At 35.9% G+C, this 20,319-nt stretch overlaps 1 protein-coding gene across 1 annotated transcript; it reads left to right on the top strand.

Annotated features, from left to right (window-relative positions):
* The first annotated feature begins 1,191 nt into the window (after positions 1-1,191).
* Positions 1,192-18,643, top strand: LOC129266106 (intraflagellar transport protein 46 homolog). The gene is made up of 10 exons (XM_064104231.1): positions 1,192-1,233; positions 5,537-5,645; positions 6,423-6,496; positions 8,036-8,074; positions 11,423-11,586; positions 12,075-12,243; positions 12,618-12,755; positions 13,036-13,145; positions 14,863-15,076; positions 15,743-18,643. Exons 1-10 carry the CDS (start codon positions 1,192-1,194, stop codon positions 15,830-15,832), a joined length of 1,149 nt encoding a protein of 382 aa, XP_063960301.1. The 3' UTR covers positions 15,833-18,643.
* The last annotated feature ends 1,676 nt before the right edge of the window (positions 18,644-20,319 follow it).

Below are 20,319 nucleotides of genomic sequence, written 5' to 3'. Positions count from 1 at the left end.
TATAAAAAAAACCGATTTCATTTTCTTGAAACCATTTGGAGAGCAAAGAGTAGGTTCTCCTCTTTTAGCTATATATGTCGAATTGCTGCCGTATCGACGCCTGACCCACTTCAGGGACTATACATGTAGCTGTAACCCCACCTTTTTTACGATTTTTGCCAATTCATTGAAAAACTCGCAATTTTCGAGCCCCCATTGAGGCAAAAAGGTGTTTCTGGTATATAGTAGAGCCACTTCTTTATATAGCTGATAGAGGAAAGTCTACTCTTTCAAGGTGGTAATAGTGGCAGAACTATATATCAGAACCGCCTTTTTGTCTCAATGGGGGCACCAAAATGGTGAATTTTCAATAAATAAGCAATAATGAAAAGGGGGTGGGGTGATTTCAACAGTCCTCTGATGGGGATATGCTTTATACGTAGCTTTTAAAGCAAAGCCTTTATTCTTTTCCCTCCAAGTGGTTTCAAGGGTGAAAAAATGCAGAACTATATATCAGAAATACCCTTTTGCCTCAATGGGGGCTCCAAAATGGTGAATTTCAAGAGGGGGGGGGGTAATTTCGACAGTCCCCTGAAGGGAGTAGGCTTTTACATGTATTTGCCAGCACATATTTGTATGTAGCTGATAGAGCAAAGCCTATTGCCATGATTGTTTCCTCTCCAAGTGGTTTCAAGGTAGTAAAAAAGGCAGAGTTGTAATCATAAATGACTTTTTGCCTCAATGGGGGTTTCAAAACGGTGAATTTTTTTCAATAAATAGGCAATAATTCAAAAGGGATGGGGTGATTTCAACAGCCTCCCGGAGGGGGTAGGCTTTTATTTGCCAGCACTTCTTTATCTTCTTTATATGTGGCTGATAACGCAAAACCTATTCTTTCCTCCCTAAGTGGTTTCAAGGCAGTAAAGGTGGAAGAACTATATATCAGAACCGCCTTTTTGCCTCAATGGGGGCTCCAAAATGGTGAATTTCAAGAGGGGGGGGGGGGTAATTTCGACAGTCCCCTGAAGGGAGTAGGCTCTTATTTGCCAGCAAATCTTTGTCTGTGGATGATAGAGCAAAGCCTATTGCCATGATTGTTTCCTCTCCAAGTGGTTTCAAGGTAGTAAAAAAGGCAGAGTTCTAATCAGAAATGACTTTTTGCCTCAATGGGGGTTTCAAAACGGTGATTTTTTTTTCAATAAATATGCAATAATGCAAAAGGGATGGGGTGATTTCAACTGCATCCCGGAGGGGGTAGGCTTTTATTTGCCAGCACTTGTTAATATATAGCTGATAGAGCAAAGTCTACTCTTTCCTATCCAAGTCATTGCAAGAAATTAAAATTGGCTGTACCATACAGTGCGTATAAAAAAACGGGACAGATTTGAAAAGTCTATAAAAATTTTGTTTCAAATAATGATGTCTATATTTTGGTGTTAATAGATGCGCTAAGGTCTTATCTTTGAAATGCAATTAAAAAAGATAAATTTTGTTCATGCTTGAGCGAACGCAGGACGTTTTTGTTGGGGGTTCAAAAAGAGGCTTGCGCCAGAATTGCAGAATATTAATAATATGATGATCAGATGATCAGACTTCTTGCTAATCGGGAGACTTCCTCTTGTCCTTTTCATTATCTGTGCCACAATTTTCGAATTATGCTGTCAAATTTCATTTACAAATTTATTCATTTAATTGATATTTTGTTTTTTTCATTTAAACTTCTCTTACCTTTTAATTTTCCTTCATAAGTAACTGAGAAAAGAAGATTTTTTGTCAACCCAAGCAAGAAGATTTGAATTATTAATTGGGAAAACTTGTGATTATTCAAATCCTTTTATTATGTGAAACAAACTATGTTATGTACCTTTAAAAGACATGAATCTTTTTTTCAAGGGGTCATTAATTCCTTGACCAAGTTTATTTGCTTGACAGTAAACACAGGAAGCGATTCATGTCTTTCAATGACATGAATCCCTTGTATGTATTGAGTCAATTTTGAAGGAGCTAGATATGGAAGATCGGGTAAAATGTATTAAAAAGTTGTGAGCGAGCGAAGTGAGCACGCAAATATTCCCACTTTTTTATTACAATATCAAATTTTTTGATAGATTTTGACAAAATATTTAGAAAATAACACATTTTACTTTCTATCTTTCCTTTTATTTCCTGTCCACTCTTTTTCTTGGTCATGATTTTTTTTGAGGGGGGGGGGGGACATCCCGAGCGCCCGCCCATCTGTGTGGCACTGTTCAAAAGGCACCATAACCTTTGTAGCACTCAATGAAAGGATTTGAATAAAAAAATCCATGCTCTCCCATAATTCGATTGAAACAAAATTGTTTTAGCTTGAAGAAGGAATATTCAAAGCTAACAGAGAGCATATTAAAAAGAAACAACAGAATAATTCAAGCAAATAAATAGATCTGAAAATGAATTTTGACCGCATGATTTGAAAATCATGGCAAAGATAGTGAAAAGGTTAAGAGGAAGTCTGCTAATTAGCAAGAAGTCCGATCATCATATTTATAATTTTATGCCATTTTGGTGCAAGCCTCCTTTTAAACCCCAGACAAAAACATTCCGTGTTCGCTCAAGCATGAACGAAACTAAATTTTTTTAATAGCATTTGAAAGATAAGACCTTAGAGCACCTATTAACACCAAAATATAGACATCATAATTTGAAACAAACATTTTATAGACTTTTCAAATCTGTCCCGTTTTTTTCTATACGCACTGTATAGTAGAAATGCCCTTTTGCCTTATTGGTGATTTAAAATGGTGTAATTTTCAATAAATAGGCAATATACATGATATAGAGGAGGGGGGGGGGTGACTTTGACAGCACCTGAGAGGGCTAGGGTTCGATGTGAGTGCGCTTATTTATGTAGCTGGTAGAACGAACTCTACTCTTTCAAATCAATAAAATGGGGTGTATTATAATGCACAAACGCTTTTTTTGCCTCAATGTTGGGTCCAAAATGGTGAATTTCCAAATGAATTAGCAATTAGCAAGAGGGGGAGGGGTGACCTCCATACCCCCCCCCTCCCCACCGAGAGAGGTAGGCTTCGATGTTCTACTTCTTTTGATGTAGCTGGGAGAACAAAGCCTACTCTTTTCCTCTCCAAGTGGTTTTAAAGTAATTAAAGTGGTTGTACTGTATAAAAAGAATTGCCTTTTGCCTCAATGGGTGCTTCAGAAAATAGTGATTTTCCAATAAATACAACAACATGATATGGCCACGGGGTGGGGGGGGGGGGACTTCGACACCCCCACCCCATGAGAATGTGTTAGGCTTCGATGTGCCAACACTTTCTTCTATGTAGCTGATAGAGAAAAGCCTACATTAACTAGCGGAGATAATTGCATTTAAGTTTTAACTATACATTATACATACATGTATTATACATGTTATACGTATTAGTCTATGGAAATGCATACAAAAAGCAACATTTCTGATATTGAAGAATTCAAGTTTGATACCTTATAAATTTGCTTAGAAAAATGATACAGAGTTTAAATTTCATCCATGTGATAATAATATAGTACAGTTTTCAGGAACATTTCAAGGTAATTAATTCATTTTTCTTAGAATTATGTAAAATCATGTATTTGCAAACTTTTCAATTTTTGGGAAAAAATACAAAAAATGAAGTTTTCTACTTGAAATCTCGGTTAAATGACCTGCTTATCCCCTATAAATAGTATCAAATTGAAGGAAATTTAATTGGCTTTCATATGACACTAACTTCATGGCAATTGGATGCTTATGTCAAAATCTATGTACGAATATTCAAATTTTATGAAAATTTGGCGGCCATTTTGAAAAAAGCGCCCTCACGGGTTAATTTTCAGGATACAGCCTGTTTACCTCATATATTCATATTCAGCGTAAAAAACTGGTCTAGAAGCATTATATGAAAATTTCTCCTTCTCCAAGTGGCACCTTGCTCAATTATAACCCGGACTAACTAACCTCGCAATATGTGCGAGTGCTACGAACGTGTCTACGCAATCAGTGCCGTACCTAGGATTTTCCACAGGGGGGGCAAAACCGTCCGCCAAAAAATTTGACAAGCAAAAAAAAAAAAATAAATAAGGTCCTCAATCACAGACAAAGGATTTCGTACCAGAAAAAAAATAAAATAAAAAAGTCAATCACAAATAAAGGATTTCGTACCAGAAAAAAATTGACAAAAAAAAAGGTCTTCAAGCTCGTCAGGGGGGGGGGCAATAAAGGTCTTCAAGCTCGTCAGGGGGCAAAAAGGTCTTTCAAGCTCATCAGGGGGGGCAGGAATACGTCCTTTGCATGGGTTGTGGCTCGTCAGGGGGGGCAGACTGCTCCCCCGTAGGTACACTAGTGTACGCAATGGATTTTTGAGTTGTCGGTTAACATCACTTCATAACGCAAATGTTAGCTGAAACTCATTCCGCTACTCACCAGGGCTTTTTCTGGTAAAAAGCGTTCAATTTTCAATCTTTTTTTAAAATAAAAAGAACATAAAAAAGAGCGAAATCGCTTACCTCGGCCTGGAAAGTGGCTTCGCATGTCTCTTCCACAGAAATAAAAAGGAAGGTCGTTGGTGGCGCTAATACAATTCACAACCTTAATTCAGCTTGTCGGTATTTTTAAAACTAGATTCTTGATTCATTGTATGCGCAATTCCCATGACTGTTTGATAAAATAGAGACACCAATAAATGCAATAACTTAAAAAACATACTTTTCATTTTATTTTTGCTAACGATAATACTTTTTGGAAAATATTCAAAGCGATGACAAATTAAACAAAAACAATAGAAAATTCTAGGTACCTTGAACGAAGCCCGCAAGTGCTACCGTTCGTTTGTCAATAAACGATCCACCAAAGTCTTTACAGTACATCAATTTATCATTGACATTATCTATCATTAATGTCAGTTTAACACATTAGCCGCCTGGGCGTGGGGTGTCCGGACCTGACACTTTAGAATTTTGAAACCTTTTTGGCTTTTTTATTTGGATTACACAAAAATATGAATTTAATAGTTGTATTTCTAGTAATCTTCATTTTTTTCTATATAATTGCCTTACAGTGTATACTATATGGAACTTTTCTCATTAACTTTCCCAAATGGCTGTTGTCCTGACACACAACCTATTCAGACACACAGCAACTGGGTATAAAAATAAACTGCATGTAAACAAGCCTAAGATGGTCTTGAAAACCATTTCTTCCCGGCGCGGCACATGGTAAAATAAACTTTGCTAGACCAACATTTTTTTCTTTCAGGAATTGCAAGAAAAAAAAAATGCTGATGCTTAGTTGCTTACTACACCGCCATGTCGACTTATGTCATGGAAAGCAATGTCAATGGGCTGATACATTGTCGGGGGAACTTTCCAAGGTTTGTTGGTGATTGTCACCGACTTCTCCTTCAGCCAATGTGATGTGAGGATTTTCAGTAGTTTATAACATTTGTCAGTGAAAATCTCTTATCATTCATTCTTCATGAAATGCTCGTTAGAACACAATGTTTCCATGTGTAGCAACCTTTCTCTTGTGTTTATTTGACAGACGAGAATTGTGAGTAATCAACCTTATGATGAATCCTTAGAAGTTCCTGACGCTGAAGAAGTTGCATCACTCTACACTCCAAGCCCTCGGCAGCCAGGCGCACTGCCAGGTAACAAACTCACTTTGGGGCCGTTGTGACTGAGATATTGGTAACAAGTTCAAACATTCAATGTCTAGGATATATTTTGAAAAACATATTGAGGCTGTATAATTTTAGGCATTTGTATAGTGCCATTATTACAATTCAAATTCCTTCTGCTGATCAAAACACTTCACCCTGTCTCATAGAGGCACACATTGTTAAATCAATAGAATCAGTATTTCTGAGTACAATCTTCTGCTTGGTAAAAAATTATGAAATAACACTTTTCACAAAATCACTGTTTTAGCGAAGGTCTTCTTTTTCTTAGCCCTCAGTAGATAGCTAACATAGAAATAATAATTAATTTTTGTGGAAGGCATCATTATCAATAAAAAGTTTACATTAATGAAAAAAAACCTTGAAAAAAAAACCGGACAATTTTGACATTAGGGGTTTGGTCTCATCTATAAGATCAAAGTTAAATTTTTGACAAGATATTACGCTTGAGTGAGCACTGTTCAATTTTGTAAAGCTCGCAGAAAACAATTTGTGCAAAAATGCTGATTTTCAAGCTTTGTCAAGGGGAAAAGCAGATAACAAACTTACCATGCTGTACGCTTCTTAAATTTAAATTGCATTTTAAGTAAATGAAAATGAAACGGGTGCATTGTAGAGATTTGTTAACTGTAATGTCATCATTCACTTAAAGAGACCTATACCAATGTATAATTTTTGAAAAGCTTCAGGATATTACACTTAAGAATTATTTCAAAGTGTAAATCCTTATACTTTGTTCTGATTCAGGTCAGAATAGAGGCATCTCACCAGCCATGACAGAACAGAGCGATGACTTTGAGACTGGCCCAATGGAGAACAAGGTATTTATATACTCAGGGGTTTGATAGTTCAGATTTTTATCTGATTTCAGATTTATTTTTTTTCAGCTTAATTTCAGCTTATTTTTGGCCTTTGTACAAAAAGTATGAAAGCTCTTTCTATTTCAGACTTTTTCAACACTCTTCAGCTTTTTTCAGATCTTTGTATTTGTGACCACTCACACCCCTGTATACTCTATCCACTCTAGAGCCTGGCATACACTATATAATCTTAATTTCTAAATGTGAACAGATTTTAGAATAATCTACCTTATGAAGAGTTTAAACAAGTATTGATTATACGTAGAGCACAGGCATGAATTAGGAAAACTTGAAGCCTGTGGGTTGAGGGAAAGCCCTTGTAAATATTGTAGCTGATTGCATGATGTATGTGGGTTGGTGGATAGCCCTTGTAAATATTGTAGCTGATTGCATGATGTATATGGGTTGGACATGGATAGCCCTTGTAAATATTGTAGCTGATTGCATGATGTATGTGGGTTGGTGGAAAGCCCTTGTAAATATTGTAGCTGATTGCATGATGTGTGTGGGTTGGTGGATAGCCCTTGTAAATATTGTAGCTGATTGCATGATGTGTGTGGGTTGGTGGATAGCCCTTGTAAATATTGTAGCTGATTGCATGATGTGTGTGGGTTGGTGGATAGCCCTTGTAAATATTGTAGCTGATTGCATGATGTGTGTGGGTTGGTGGATAGCCCTTGTAAATATTGTAGCTGATTGCATGATGTATGTGGGTTGGTGGATAGCCCTTGTAAATATTGTAGCTGATTGCATGATGTGTGTGGGTTGGTGGATAGCCCTTGTAAATATTGTAGCTGATTGCATGATGTGTGTGGGTTGGTGGATAGCCCTTGTAAATATTGTAGCTGATTGCATGATGTATATGGGTTGGTGGATAGCCCTTGTAAATATTGTAGCTGATTGCATGATGTATGTGGGTTGGTGGATAGCCCTTGTAAATATTGTAGCTGATTGCATGATGTGTGTGGGTTGGTGGATAGCCCTTGTAAAGATTGTAGCTGATTGCATGATGTGTGTGGGTTGGTGGATAGCCCTTGTAAATATTGTAGCTGATTGCATGATGTATGTGGGTTGGTGGATAGCCCTTGTAAATATTGTAGCTGATTGCATGATGTGTGTGGGTTGGAGGAAAGCCTTTGTAAACATTATACCTGATTGTATGATGTGTTGCCAGGCACTGACCATAGTGTCTTAGTTTAATCGACAAAGGGCCGAAACATTTCCATAGATTTTTAACTTTCACTATTCATACATATTCAACGACATGTTATTACTTTGTATGAAAATTGCTTCATCGACTTGTTCTTTTTGGTTTCGTTGTCTTGCAAGATTTGTATGATTTTCACACATGTCTCCAGTCATATATATAGTCATTTTGTTTTCATCCTTTTTTGGGTGGGAGAAGCCTTAAGCAAGTACCGGTATGTATAATGTGTAGTAGCATGTAGTCTAGCATTTCAAATGTTTTTTAAGCTTTAAAATTATATATGTTTTTTCTAGTCGCCTGATGATGATATAGGAGAGAATACAAATATGGAGGTATTTAGGGATTTACATCACTGTGTTGCTCCTAACATTAAAATAAAGAAAAGAGTTTGTTCCTTTTTTCACAGTTCATTCTTTTAACTTTATCATCCACGCAATCTAACTTTTGATGTGGAAAATATAGATTAGCATACATTTGCATTTCAACTAGTAAATTACTAATTTTTAAAGTTATTTTTATTACTTTTAATAATGTTGGTGCCAGGTAAAAATGACAGGGGTATTAAAGAATAACATTTTTTCCTCTGCCATTTTTACCCCAAACCATGGTTACTACCTGAAGTCATCTTTATCATTATTATTATTGTTATTTTTCTTGATTATTATTGTTAATCAGGGACTCAGTTTTAAGGGGAGAGAGAGCGATCACTTGCTACCGCTCTCCTTAATCCATTTTTGGTAGAGCGATTTATCACTCGCCTCAGCGATTACTTAACAAGAGTGTCAGTCAATGATCAAACTGATAGAGTCAACCTTGAAAACCTCATTCTCTGTCAAGGTTTTGTAAATAACACTCAATTATGTTGTAAGCAATAACACACTTGCAAGAATTGCATTAAAAAGTTCAATGAGATAAATATTGCATAGATCTATATCTGATTGTATGTCTCCTTTGGTTGTGGGTTGTGCCTTAGTGTACATTCCTCCATCCATATTGAAATCAGACAAGAGAGATTCCCTTGTACGTCAAAGAAGAGCTTTTTGTAGTGCTCCCCTTAAAAGTTTTAGGAGAGCTTTTTACTGCTCCCCTCATAATTATAAAACTGAGTCCCTGGTTAATATTTTTAGGATCTTCATTGATTGTTATCATTTATTATATTCAATTTCATGAGTGATATAATTTTGTTGTTTATTTGGGAGGTATATCCAAATAAAAAGTAAAAATAAAGCAATAATAATTGCAAGTTTGTAAACTGAATTGTAGCCTGGCCAGGAAATGATAATTATTGAAGAGCCCAAAGCATTGTCCAATTATATTTTTTTACACAAAGAAAATATGTAAATGTAAGGCAGTTTGTAAAGCTGCTTTATCCTTGAGAAGGGGAATAAGGGGGGAGGGTCCAATCGATGCAATCAATCATAGAAATTAGTCCATGGCCTAGAATCAGCCCCCCCCCCCTTCTCAGAAGTACGTTTCATGCCTTTTTTATGCATAAATCCAAGTTATTCAACTCAATTTTGTAGATTATGGCATTGAAAGGGGGGTTTGGAGGATGAGTTCCCTTACCCTCCTCTAATGATGTTGACATCCCAGCCTAAAGGTTTATGTTTACCTCACGTTTTGCATGGTTTTATCCTGAATCATAATTTTCATATCATACTACAAGTTGCTGTGTTGTGTCTTGCTTTAACATTTGCAAAGTTTTGTTCCTATTTTTAGCATTACATCAGATATTTCTTCATTGGAGTTTTTCTTTTCTGTCAGTATTTTGAAGAAATTACTGTAGAAATAGTTCCCCAGAGCTTTAATCATTTTCATCACTGCACATCACATAATAAGATATTATTGGACAGTAATGATTCTTACTTATTGCAATGATCTAATATTTTCAGAATTTGTGATGCATACACAAAAGTTCATGAATCAAGATTGTTGTGAAAATACTTAAACTAACCTAAAAAAAAACTTGCAGGCTTTGCCAAGTTAGTCAACTGGGACAGAAAGTTTGACTTCAGAATTTGATATGATTTTGTTACGAGATTTTTTTTTTTTTTTAACATGGGAGTATGTTTCTTAACTCTGTTCATTCAACCAGTTAGTTAAAGGGACTACTGTTGTAGGTGTAAAAGCTATTCATTTCAGGGGCTAAGATCCCCCATCCGTGAGTATAATTTGAAAATTAACAAATCATGTTGCCTATGATTTTATAAACTAGCATTTATTTCATATAACTGGCTTTGAATATAATGCAATATGGTCAATTGAACATGGAGATATGAGCCTTCTTTCAGTGCACATTGGAAAACCTCTCAATCCACTTTTGTATTAAATAGTAAAGTGTAGTCTGGCAACATGATTTGTTATCTCTTCAAGTGGTGCAAATGATAGACTCACCTTCAGCCACAGGCATTAATATGCATCTATTACTGTATCAGAGGAGGATAGATGAATAGGTCATCGGATCCCCCAAGTCTTGAACAAAAGAAAATCCTTGTATATTTGATGCCCATGGCTGAACATGAATAGGTATACTAAATAGGTTCATTATTGCGGACTGAAATAATCGCTAGAGGGTATTCATTTGTCTCGCAATCTACTATGGTCAACAAGGAAATTCGTGATCACTCTCGCAAGAAGTTCACGAGCTTTTGAGCGGCGCTGCAACTCTTTATCAAGTGACGAAAATTATCTGATAACGTAGTCTATTTATACCAATTGATATAAATAGACTACGTTAAATAGACTACGTTATCAGATAATTTTCGTCACTTGATAAAGAGTTGCAGCGGCACTCAAAAGCTCGTGAACTTGTAAGCTAGTGAACACTTTTTGCGAGAGTGATCACGAATTTCCTAGAAAGCTAGTGAACACTTTGCGAGAGTGATCACAAATTTCCTTGTTGACCATAGTAGATTGCGAGACAAATGAATACCCTCTAGCGATTATGAATAGGTACTTGAATAGGTTAAATCTAGTTTAAAAGCTAAACCTGACTACACATACTTTACAAAACTTGGATGGAGAGGTTTCCTGAAAGAGAACAAAAATGTTGATATCTTTGTGATTATTAGACCATATTACATATTCACCCAGTTGTAGAAAATGAATTGCAATTTACGGGGTAAAGATATACATGTATATTATACCCATCTAGAGTGCCATTGTTTTTTTTGTGGGACACGCTGTAGTTTCATTCATTCTCCCTCCCCCTTCCCTAAATTTGAATTAAAGGTAGTAAATTTTACCTCGACAGTTTGTGCAGATTTACTTGAAAATGACATGACCAGTGTATTAAAAAAATGAACAGGTCTTGACTATTAAAGGAGTGTATAGATTTTAGACTTACATCTGATCTTGGGGCTCAGGCCAAGAGCAAGTTGGTAAAAGAAATAAAGGAAAATTTGCAAAGCTTTATCAGTGAACATTTATTCCAAATCACCTTTGATACTACCATGTCCCGCTAAGGTTCACATTTACATGTATGCAAATGAAAATCCCTGAATTATATCAGGAGAAGAAATTGTTTTAATTGTAATATTGTGCTTTAGTGGAGGGCTTCTCGCCTTCTCCAGTTTCAAATATTTCAAATCAAGGGTTTCTGTAAAAGTAACCATTAAAGATGTACCTGTACTGTATATTGATAGGAATAATTGAACAAAAAATGTTTAACTTTTTTTCAGCCCATTTCCCAAGCGCAGCAGCCAATAGCTTTACAAAGACCCGAAGCTTCTGATGATGATGAAGATGATGATGATGATGATGACGACGACGACGATGATGATGACTCAGGATCAAGTGATGATGATGAGGATGAAGAGGACAATGCAGGGTCTAGATTAGAAGGGTAAGTCTGGATCGTGAAACAGGCATCGTAATATAATGCTTACTAGTGATCGATGGTAGAATATATTTTATTGTTATATGAAATAGTTGGGAAAAAGCAGACTGACTTTAATACTGTGACCTGCAAGTCTCTTCTCTGGATTTAACTGATTGATGGTATGCATGTGAACCACTACACTGAGTTTTTCACCTAACATACATGTAGTCTGTGTCTCTGAAGCAGCACATTAACACACAACGCAGTCTTCAGTCATCCTCCCTGGGACAGGCACAGTACCATGTACATATTTCATTCCATCCGAAGCATTATCTTCCACTTTTTACAATAATTTTTTTTAACATTTTTTTTTTTTTTGGGGGGGGGGGGTAATTTTCCATATTAAATATATATTGTGTAACTTGACAGTTTTCTCCTGAAATGATTTGGGAATCACTACTAGGTCTTACTAGAATTTAAAATGCCTGCCTGTGTTTTATCCTCTTCTACAGTGCATACGATCCCGCTGAATATGAGAACCTAGCCGTTACATCAGAGATCAAGGAGTTATTTCAGTATATTACCAGATATACACCACAGACTATTGAATTGGATCATAAACTCAAGCCATTCATTCCAGATTACATCCCAGCTGTGGGTGATATTGATGCCTTTATCAAGGTAATACACTGGTACTATCCATTACTATATTGAAGGCAGTTTAAACTCCTTTGGTGCATTTTATGAAGTAATGTGTCATTACTTTTCACTGACAGTTGTTTAAAGTTACTGAAGTCCCTGCTTCTGATTAGCTGAGAGCAAATTTCTAATTAAAATTTATTTTTACTAGCTGTCATAAGTCACTGAAATTCTTGCTTCTGATTGGCTTAGAGTAATTAAATTAAAGGTTGTTTATGAAAAGCTTCCCTGGTGGGAAAAAATTTCTTGGTGGCTTGATTTATTTCATTTATCAGATATCAATTGAGAATATGAATTTCTTTCTGTTAATACACCACCTAATCTATATATGTATAACACTCTTTTTTTCATGTTAGATCCCAAGACCTGATGGTGAAGAAGAATCTCTAGGTCTTACTGTTCTGGATGAACCCTGTGCCAAACAGTCTGATCCCACAGTACTAGATCTTCAGCTTAGAGCTATCTCTAAACAAACTACTAGCAAAGCTATGCAGGTAAGAAACTTAATGAATGATGAGAGATAGAGATAATCAGAGAGACTGAGATTTTTAATTTTTCCCTTTTTTTGGGAGGGGGGGAGGGGGGTAGGGGGTGGGATGGTTTCAGGCACTTACCTTCATATAAGATTTAAGTGTGACTAAAAATGGCACTTAAATTACCTACATGTATGGTGTGCACTAATAATTGGCAAGAAAAATATTGGCAGATAGGAAGTCAGAGATGACTATTCATCTAGTTGTTGTAATTGTTTTTTCCATCATGTATCTGATATAGGTCCGTAGTATCCAGGAAGCAAGCAAGAACCCAAAGCTAATCAACAACTGGATGGAGAGCATTAGTGATTTACACAGGTCTAAACCACCACCAACTGTGCATTATACAAAGTAAGTGTACACAGGTCCCATCAACCAACAGTGCATTATACAAAAGAAGTACGTGTGTACACAGGTCTAACCCAACACTAAAAATAATGATAACAGTGTGACTTATAAAGACCCAATCCACAATGCATGACCCGAGTGATTTTTAAGGCGACCGCACACCTTACGATTGATCTGCGACCCGATTTCAGAATAAAATATAATAGAATGTGATGCTAATATTGTGACTTGGAATATCTTACTGTGTAATGTTCTAAATCATCGTACGAATACCTATATTCAAATCTGTGACTATGCTATCATCCTTCTTACAATAAAAGCGAATTTAATATCTAGTCGTAATGACGTCATAGCAGTTGTACGATTGGCTACGATTTGAAACTAATTTGGCCTTTACTCCAAAATAAAGGCTTGCAATCTTTCAAAATGGTTATTTTAGTATTCTTTCAATTAATTTCAACCTCAAATGAAATTATATGTTCCATTCACATTTTCAGAAAATGAGCAAAATGCGATTTGTTCCAAAATCGGATCGCGAACAGTCGTAAGGTGTGCGGTGGCCTTTAGAGGTTAGAAGAACTATCAAAGATTTTGACTGTGATCCAAGTCAGTCATAGACACAAGGCTTTCTACGTAACGCTTCTTTTTCAGGACTATACCAGAGATCAATCACCTAATACAGGAAGTGGCCTGTAGATATTGACTGTTATCTGAGTTTATCATTGACAAGACACATTCTATAACAAGGCTTTTGTTCTTTTTATCCCAGGACCATGCCAGAGATTGATGACTTGATGCAGGAGTGGCCTGCTGACTTTGAGGAACTCTTAAAGACTGTTGGGTTACCTACTGCTGATATTGATTGTGATCTGAGTTTATCATTGACAAGACACATTCTATAACAAGGCTGTTGTTCTTTTTATCCCAGGACCATGCCAGAGATTGATGACTTGATGCAGGAGTGGCCTGCTGACTTTGAGGAACTCTTAAAGACTGTTGGGTTACCTACTGCTGATATTGATTGTGATCTGAGTTTATCATTGACAAGACACATTCTATAACAAGGCTGTTGTTCTTTTTATCCCAGGACCATGCCAGAGATTGATGACTTGATGCAGGAGTGGCCTGCTGACTTTGAGGAACTCTTAAAGACTGTTGGGTTACCTACTGCTGATATTGATTGTGATCTGAGTTTATCATTGACAAGACACATTCTATAACAAGGCTGTTGTTCTTTTTATCCCAGGACCATGCCAGAGATTGATGACTTGATGCAGGAGTGGCCTGCTGACTTTGAGGAACTCTTAAAGACTGTTGGGTTACCTACTGCTGATATTGATTGTGATCTGAGTTTATCATTGACAAGACACATTCTATAACAAGGCTGTTGTTCTTTTTATCCCAGGACCATGCCAGAGATTGATGACTTGATGCAGGAGTGGCCTGCTGACTTTGAGGAACTCTTAAAGACTGTTGGGTTACCTACTGCTGATATTGATTGTGATCTGAGTTTATCATTGACAAGACACATTCTATAACAAGGCTGTTGTTCTTTTTATCCCAGGACCATGCCAGAGATTGATGACTTGATGCAGGAGTGGCCTGCTGACTTTGAGGAACTCTTAAAGACTGTTGGGTTACCTACTGCTGATATTGATTGTGATCTGAGTTTATCATTGACAAGACACATTCTATAACAAGGCTGTTCTTTTTATCCTAGGACCATGCCAGAGATTGATGACTTGATGCAGGAGTGGCCTGCTGACTTTGAGGAACTCTTAAAGACTGTTGGGTTACCTACTGCTGATATTGATTGTGATCTGAGTCAGTATGTTGACATGATCTGTTCCATCCTAGATATCCCTGTCTATCAAAGCAGGATTCAAGCTCTTCATGTGCTCTTTACACTCTACTCAGAATTTAAGAACTCTCAGGTAATTCAAATTAAGATTCAGCTACTTCCAACCCATCCTCAATTTCTTTTGTTAAATTAATAATAAAATTTAAAAATGTCTTATTAACCGAGGGTAGCCACTTAAACAGTTCTCCCAGTGGGCCCTTCATAACATAATATTCTTACACTTCTAGCCTAAATGTTGAGAGTCTGACAAGAAGGCAGAAGGTCCCATTTTTAAATTCTTTGGTCTTGATTATAGTTTAGTGGTTCTTGATGGTTGTCGTTATCGTTCAATGAAAAATCCATGAGTAGTATGGATCCTTTCTTAACGTTTGATATTGTTATTGTTTTCAATTAGATGTGCTGGAATTGTGCTTAAGTTGGTATGGCAGAACACACTGTTTCAATTAGGGCTTAGTTCGATTTTGCCAAAAACTGGGACAGCAGTGATAATTACCTATGAAATCTAAAACTTCATATCAGAATTATTATCCTCATTATGTCAGTCTTCTAATATCTATTGAGAAATATTTCTTGGCAAAAGGAGGTTGCCATTGATGTCAATTGAGCTTCTTCTTAGCTGTCTTCAAAATTTGTTCATTTTGAGATACAGGATTTTAACAGCTCAACCTCAATATTACTTTCATACTCAGAAAGGATCTATCAATGGTGGTAATGGGTATTCTTCATTTTTTCTATACAGCATTTCCAGAGTCTAGCGGAAGAGAACAAGCTTGATAATGCTCTGAAAGGAGGTCCTGAAGAAGATGAACCTGATAGATTAGTACTATGATACATTCCATACATCAGGGGACTGTTTCACAAAGCATAGAGTTTGATTATTTAGCTGGTTTTTACCCTTGATCACATTGATCATTATGTGTAAATCAACTGTATGATCAATCTCAAAGCTTTGTTTTACGGACCCCAGGAGGCTGCTTCACAATAGATTAAGTGTGGTGAAGAGTTCACACATCACTACATTAGCCTATGAGTAGATTACACTCAAGGAGTGCACACAAATGTGTATTTGGATGATTCCTGAAATGGGGGAGGGGGGGGGGGGGGCAGTTTGTGACCTTTTTGGTGTCACATTTTTGTAAGAAATTTTGAGGCCATCAAAATTGTCATGAACCTAGTAAGATCTGACTATCATAAATCTAGAATGAATTCTCATTTAAGATACATTAGTAAACAAACACATAGGCCCGAATTCACAAAGGTGGTTTTGGAAACCCACGGTTGAGTCCACGGTTTATGCAGATTTCCTGTAAAAATTACGCTTAATTTAGCGCGTATCTGGCGCGTGTATATAAAATGTCCAATTCTGATGCGCGCTTTTGTCACAGTGCGCCAAATTGACGCCTGTTACCATGTTTAGATACGCTATTTTATTCATTAGTCCACTGTTTTTATTCATGAGTCCACTCTTCAAACAGTGGACTCATGAATGAAAAACCACCTTTGTGAATTCAGGCCATACTGTTCAATACATGGTAGTCAACTGATATCAGGGGGCAGTTTCATAAAGCTGTTCGTAAGTTGAGAGCGACTTTAAGAACGACTGGTGATCCTTTATTGTGGTAAATGGTATATTCATTGGCGATGGTTACGCGTGTAAGAAAGGTTCACCAGTCGTTCGTAAAGTCGCTCATAACTTACGAACAGCTTTATGAAACGGCCCCCTGATATCAGTTGACTACCATGTATTGAACAGTATGTGTTTGTTTACTAATTAATGTATCTTAAATGAGAATTCATTCTAGATTTATGATAGTTTGGATGGCATATCATTCAAAGTTCCTTATGCTATCTGGACATTAACAACTTAATACCAAATTTAGATTTCCTATCTATCATGTGTGCATTGGCTTCATCACACTTAATCTTTGTGATTCACATCTACAGACATCTGCAAGACAAGAGGTCAAGGCTGGAGGTGTTTATATGTATAAAATATAACTTAATGTATTCAAATGAATAGTTTTGTTCTGTGTGTGTAATATTTTCATTCTGTTTCATCACTTATAAAAGTGTAATTATGAAAAGTATAAATAATATGTCAATGCATTGACAGGCACAGTAGCTTTTAAAGTTTATTGATTTACCATTGATAACAAACTTCTACCACTTAATTTACCCACAAGTCTAAACTTTGCATTAATGTCAAATCAAAATCTGTGAAATGAATTTAAACTAAGAGGCTTTCAGTACTTATGTTTTGATGGCAGGGCTCTGTAACACAAAGGTTTGCAATCGCTAAATACCAATGACCAATCAAGATCATCGTTGCATGCACTGTTTAAAATACTGATCGGGAACCAATCCGTGTGGTTCTTTCATATTTGCAATTCCTCACAATCTTTGTGTTATGGAGTCCAGGGGCCCGTCTTACATAGAGTTGCGATTGATGCGATCAATCGCAACTATGGATGGCCAGCAACGTCAACATATAAATGCATGTTTGTTCAAAATTTTTTTTCTAGATATGATGTATACATATAAATTCATCTATTTCTTGACAATTTGCTGTGTTCTCCTTTGTTTACAAAGGACATTTTGCAAATTTCTTGTAGAAAGTTATGACACTGTTGGATTTCCATAGAGTTACAATTGATTTGATCAATCGTATCTCTTTGTAAGACGGGGCCCAGATCTCAAATGTATTGCAAATAATACCTATCACTCCCATTACTTTTTCCCTTCTTGGGTAGAATTGTCAATGAGAGAAAGTTATTTTGGATGAATATAAACCAAATCAAATTATTCATCGGAAGAGATGTGCGTGACTTGAAATTGAGTATTTGAATATAAAAATGACCCAAGTCCAGTTTTGGGCGAAATCGAGTTTGGGGAAATTATTCCTTATACAATGGCTCATCTTTTGTATAAAAGATAAATTTAAAGTCATCTCAGAAATGCCTTAAATGAAGGAGGAAAATCTGGTATGAGTGTAAGAAAAGCCCAAGTCCAGGACATGGGCTTTTTTTTACATTCATATCATAGCACCCTCTCATTACTTCTACTACTTACTACAGAAGTCTATCATGTATATGAATGTAAGAATGACCCAAGTCCATATGATTCTAAAAACGAAAAAAGTCCACCAGACAAAAGGCCCCGCCCACAAGTAACATGAATATTAATGTTCATAAAAAATGTACACTCAAATTTGTTTTATGATGTTCTCTGATGTCTTTTGGCCAAATATTCTTTAATTGCCCAAATTTAAAAATATCCAGTATTTTTTCGCTTTTCTCGAAATTGCCTCTTATGGACTTGGGCCTTTGTTATATTCATATACTCAATTATATTCATTGCATTTTTACAATTTACTTGATTTATGTAATTTAATTATTCTTTTTTTTTGTACCATCCGCATAAAAATATAACATCCCAATTGATATCAATTATCTTGTCTGTATAAACTTTTTCAATCATCTTTTTTTCTGATAAGGAAAACAAATATTTCTTGAATATGGTAAGCTCATCTTAGAGTTGTTCTTTGATATGTCTTTTGTGTATTGCTGGTCATGACTCTTTCATGATTTCTTTCTGGAATAGTGCTTGATGTAAAATAAAATGTAAATCTACCTAGATCAAATTTGTTAGACTAAAAATATGTCTTTCATTTATTACCTGCTATTGAATTGTGATTATTAAACTGTTTTAAAGACCCCAACTGGATCCTATAGTGAAATTGACAAATCATACATCAATGGAGAGCTTATAAACAGCAATGCATAGATGCATTTTCACAGCTTCCCAGCTAAGTATGTTGCTTAAGAAAAACTCCAATTATTGGCTTTGAGAAATAAGCTTCATTGTTCTTTTCACTGTCCTCAGAACGACATCATTCTGTGTTAAAAATGTCACTCCATAGGTTTGTACTTGGACACAGAAAAACTGGCTGTTATTTTTGTCGTAAAAGTAATGCATTTGATTTTTTTTCTCACTCCTTTCACATAGAGACCTCATCGATATTTTTTCCTGCAAGCTTGAATTGATGAAATCTACAGCTTTGGACTAGTTTTAGCCATAGTTAATTTTTCCCCTTGTTTGTCTCAGCTTTCCAATTCTATCTGCATTCAGATGTGTAAAAACTTTTCCTGCCTTAGAAATTTAAACTCGGTAAGAGCCAAACAAAGAAATAATAAAAAAAAAACTTGTGAAGAGCTGTATGTTTCCATCCATTTGAGCACTGAACGATTGTCATTTTCCTCTGCAAATTGAAAAAAAAATCTAAATCATATTCTGGAAACATATACAAAAAAAAATCAATTCAATACAAACCTGCAATGTCAGGTAATTCATACCTTTACGAAGCTTGATGAAGCCTATCGAACCCTGTTAATTTGGGTTTTCTTAAGCCGAATAATCAGGTGTCAAGCGGTGAATTTGTATAAAACTTGCTTTGTTGTATCATGTATTTTATATATTTCCCAGTTTCACTTTTAGCTCCTGTCTGGGTCATTAAAGGTCAAGTCCACCCCAGAAAAAGTTGATTTGAATAAATAGAGAAAAATCAAACTAGCAAAACGTTGGCAATTTCATCAAAATCGGATGTCAAATAAGAAAGTTATGGCATTTTAAAGTTTCGCTTATTTTTCAAAAAACAGTGATATGCACAACTCAGTGACATGCAAATGAGTCAGTCGATGATGTGCATCACTCACCATTTCTTTTGTTTTTTATTGTTTGAATTATACAATATTTCATTTTTTATAGATTTGACAATGAGGACCAACTTGATTGAACCATGTATTAAACAATGCTAATTCCACATGTTCAGGGGGGAATTAATAGTTAAATCACTTGACAATGAGGAGAAAATTAGAATATTTCGTATATATAAAATACAAAAGAAATAGTGAGTGGATGACGTCGCCAGTCTCCTCATTTTCATACCGACCGGGATGTGCATATAACTGTTTTTGAAATTAAGCGAAACTTTACAGTGTCATAACTTTCTTATTTTACATCCGATTTTGATGAAATTTTCAGTGTTATGCTTGTTGGATTTTTATCTTTTTATTCAAATCAAAATTTTGTTGGGGTGGACTTGTCCTTTAAGTTGAAATCATGGGAATAAATCTGTGTGGGAGTGAAGAGGAACTGTATTTGATGTATGGCATGCAGGTTCATAAAAGAAATAGAAAAATAAAAGCCTAGAATGGCTGAGTTTTGAGAATGGAATGGTGGAGGAGGAACAAGGGATGTATAGAATAGATGTCAAGGAGGTGGATAGGTTTTGTTGTCATGGAGATAGAATCAACAGTG

This window comes from Lytechinus pictus, chromosome 8 (assembly GCF_037042905.1).
Source record: "Lytechinus pictus isolate F3 Inbred chromosome 8, Lp3.0, whole genome shotgun sequence".
Lineage (NCBI taxonomy): Eukaryota > Metazoa > Echinodermata > Echinoidea > Temnopleuroida > Toxopneustidae > Lytechinus > Lytechinus pictus.
Note: the sequence above shows the minus strand (reverse complement) of the source record. Positions and strands in the feature narration are given on the sequence as shown.

Excerpts from the sequence above, each read along its gene's own strand:
- LOC129266106 (XM_064104231.1), top strand. The coding sequence starts at position 1,192 with ATGCAAAAGGGATGGGGTGATTTCAACTGCATCCCGGAGGGG. Across the intron at positions 13,146-14,862 it reads CCAACTGTGCATTATACAAA|GACCATGCCAGAGATTGATG; the intron begins GTAAGTGTACAC and ends TTTTTATCCTAG. Across the intron at positions 15,077-15,742 it reads CAGAATTTAAGAACTCTCAG|CATTTCCAGAGTCTAGCGGA; the intron begins GTAATTCAAATT and ends TTTTCTATACAG.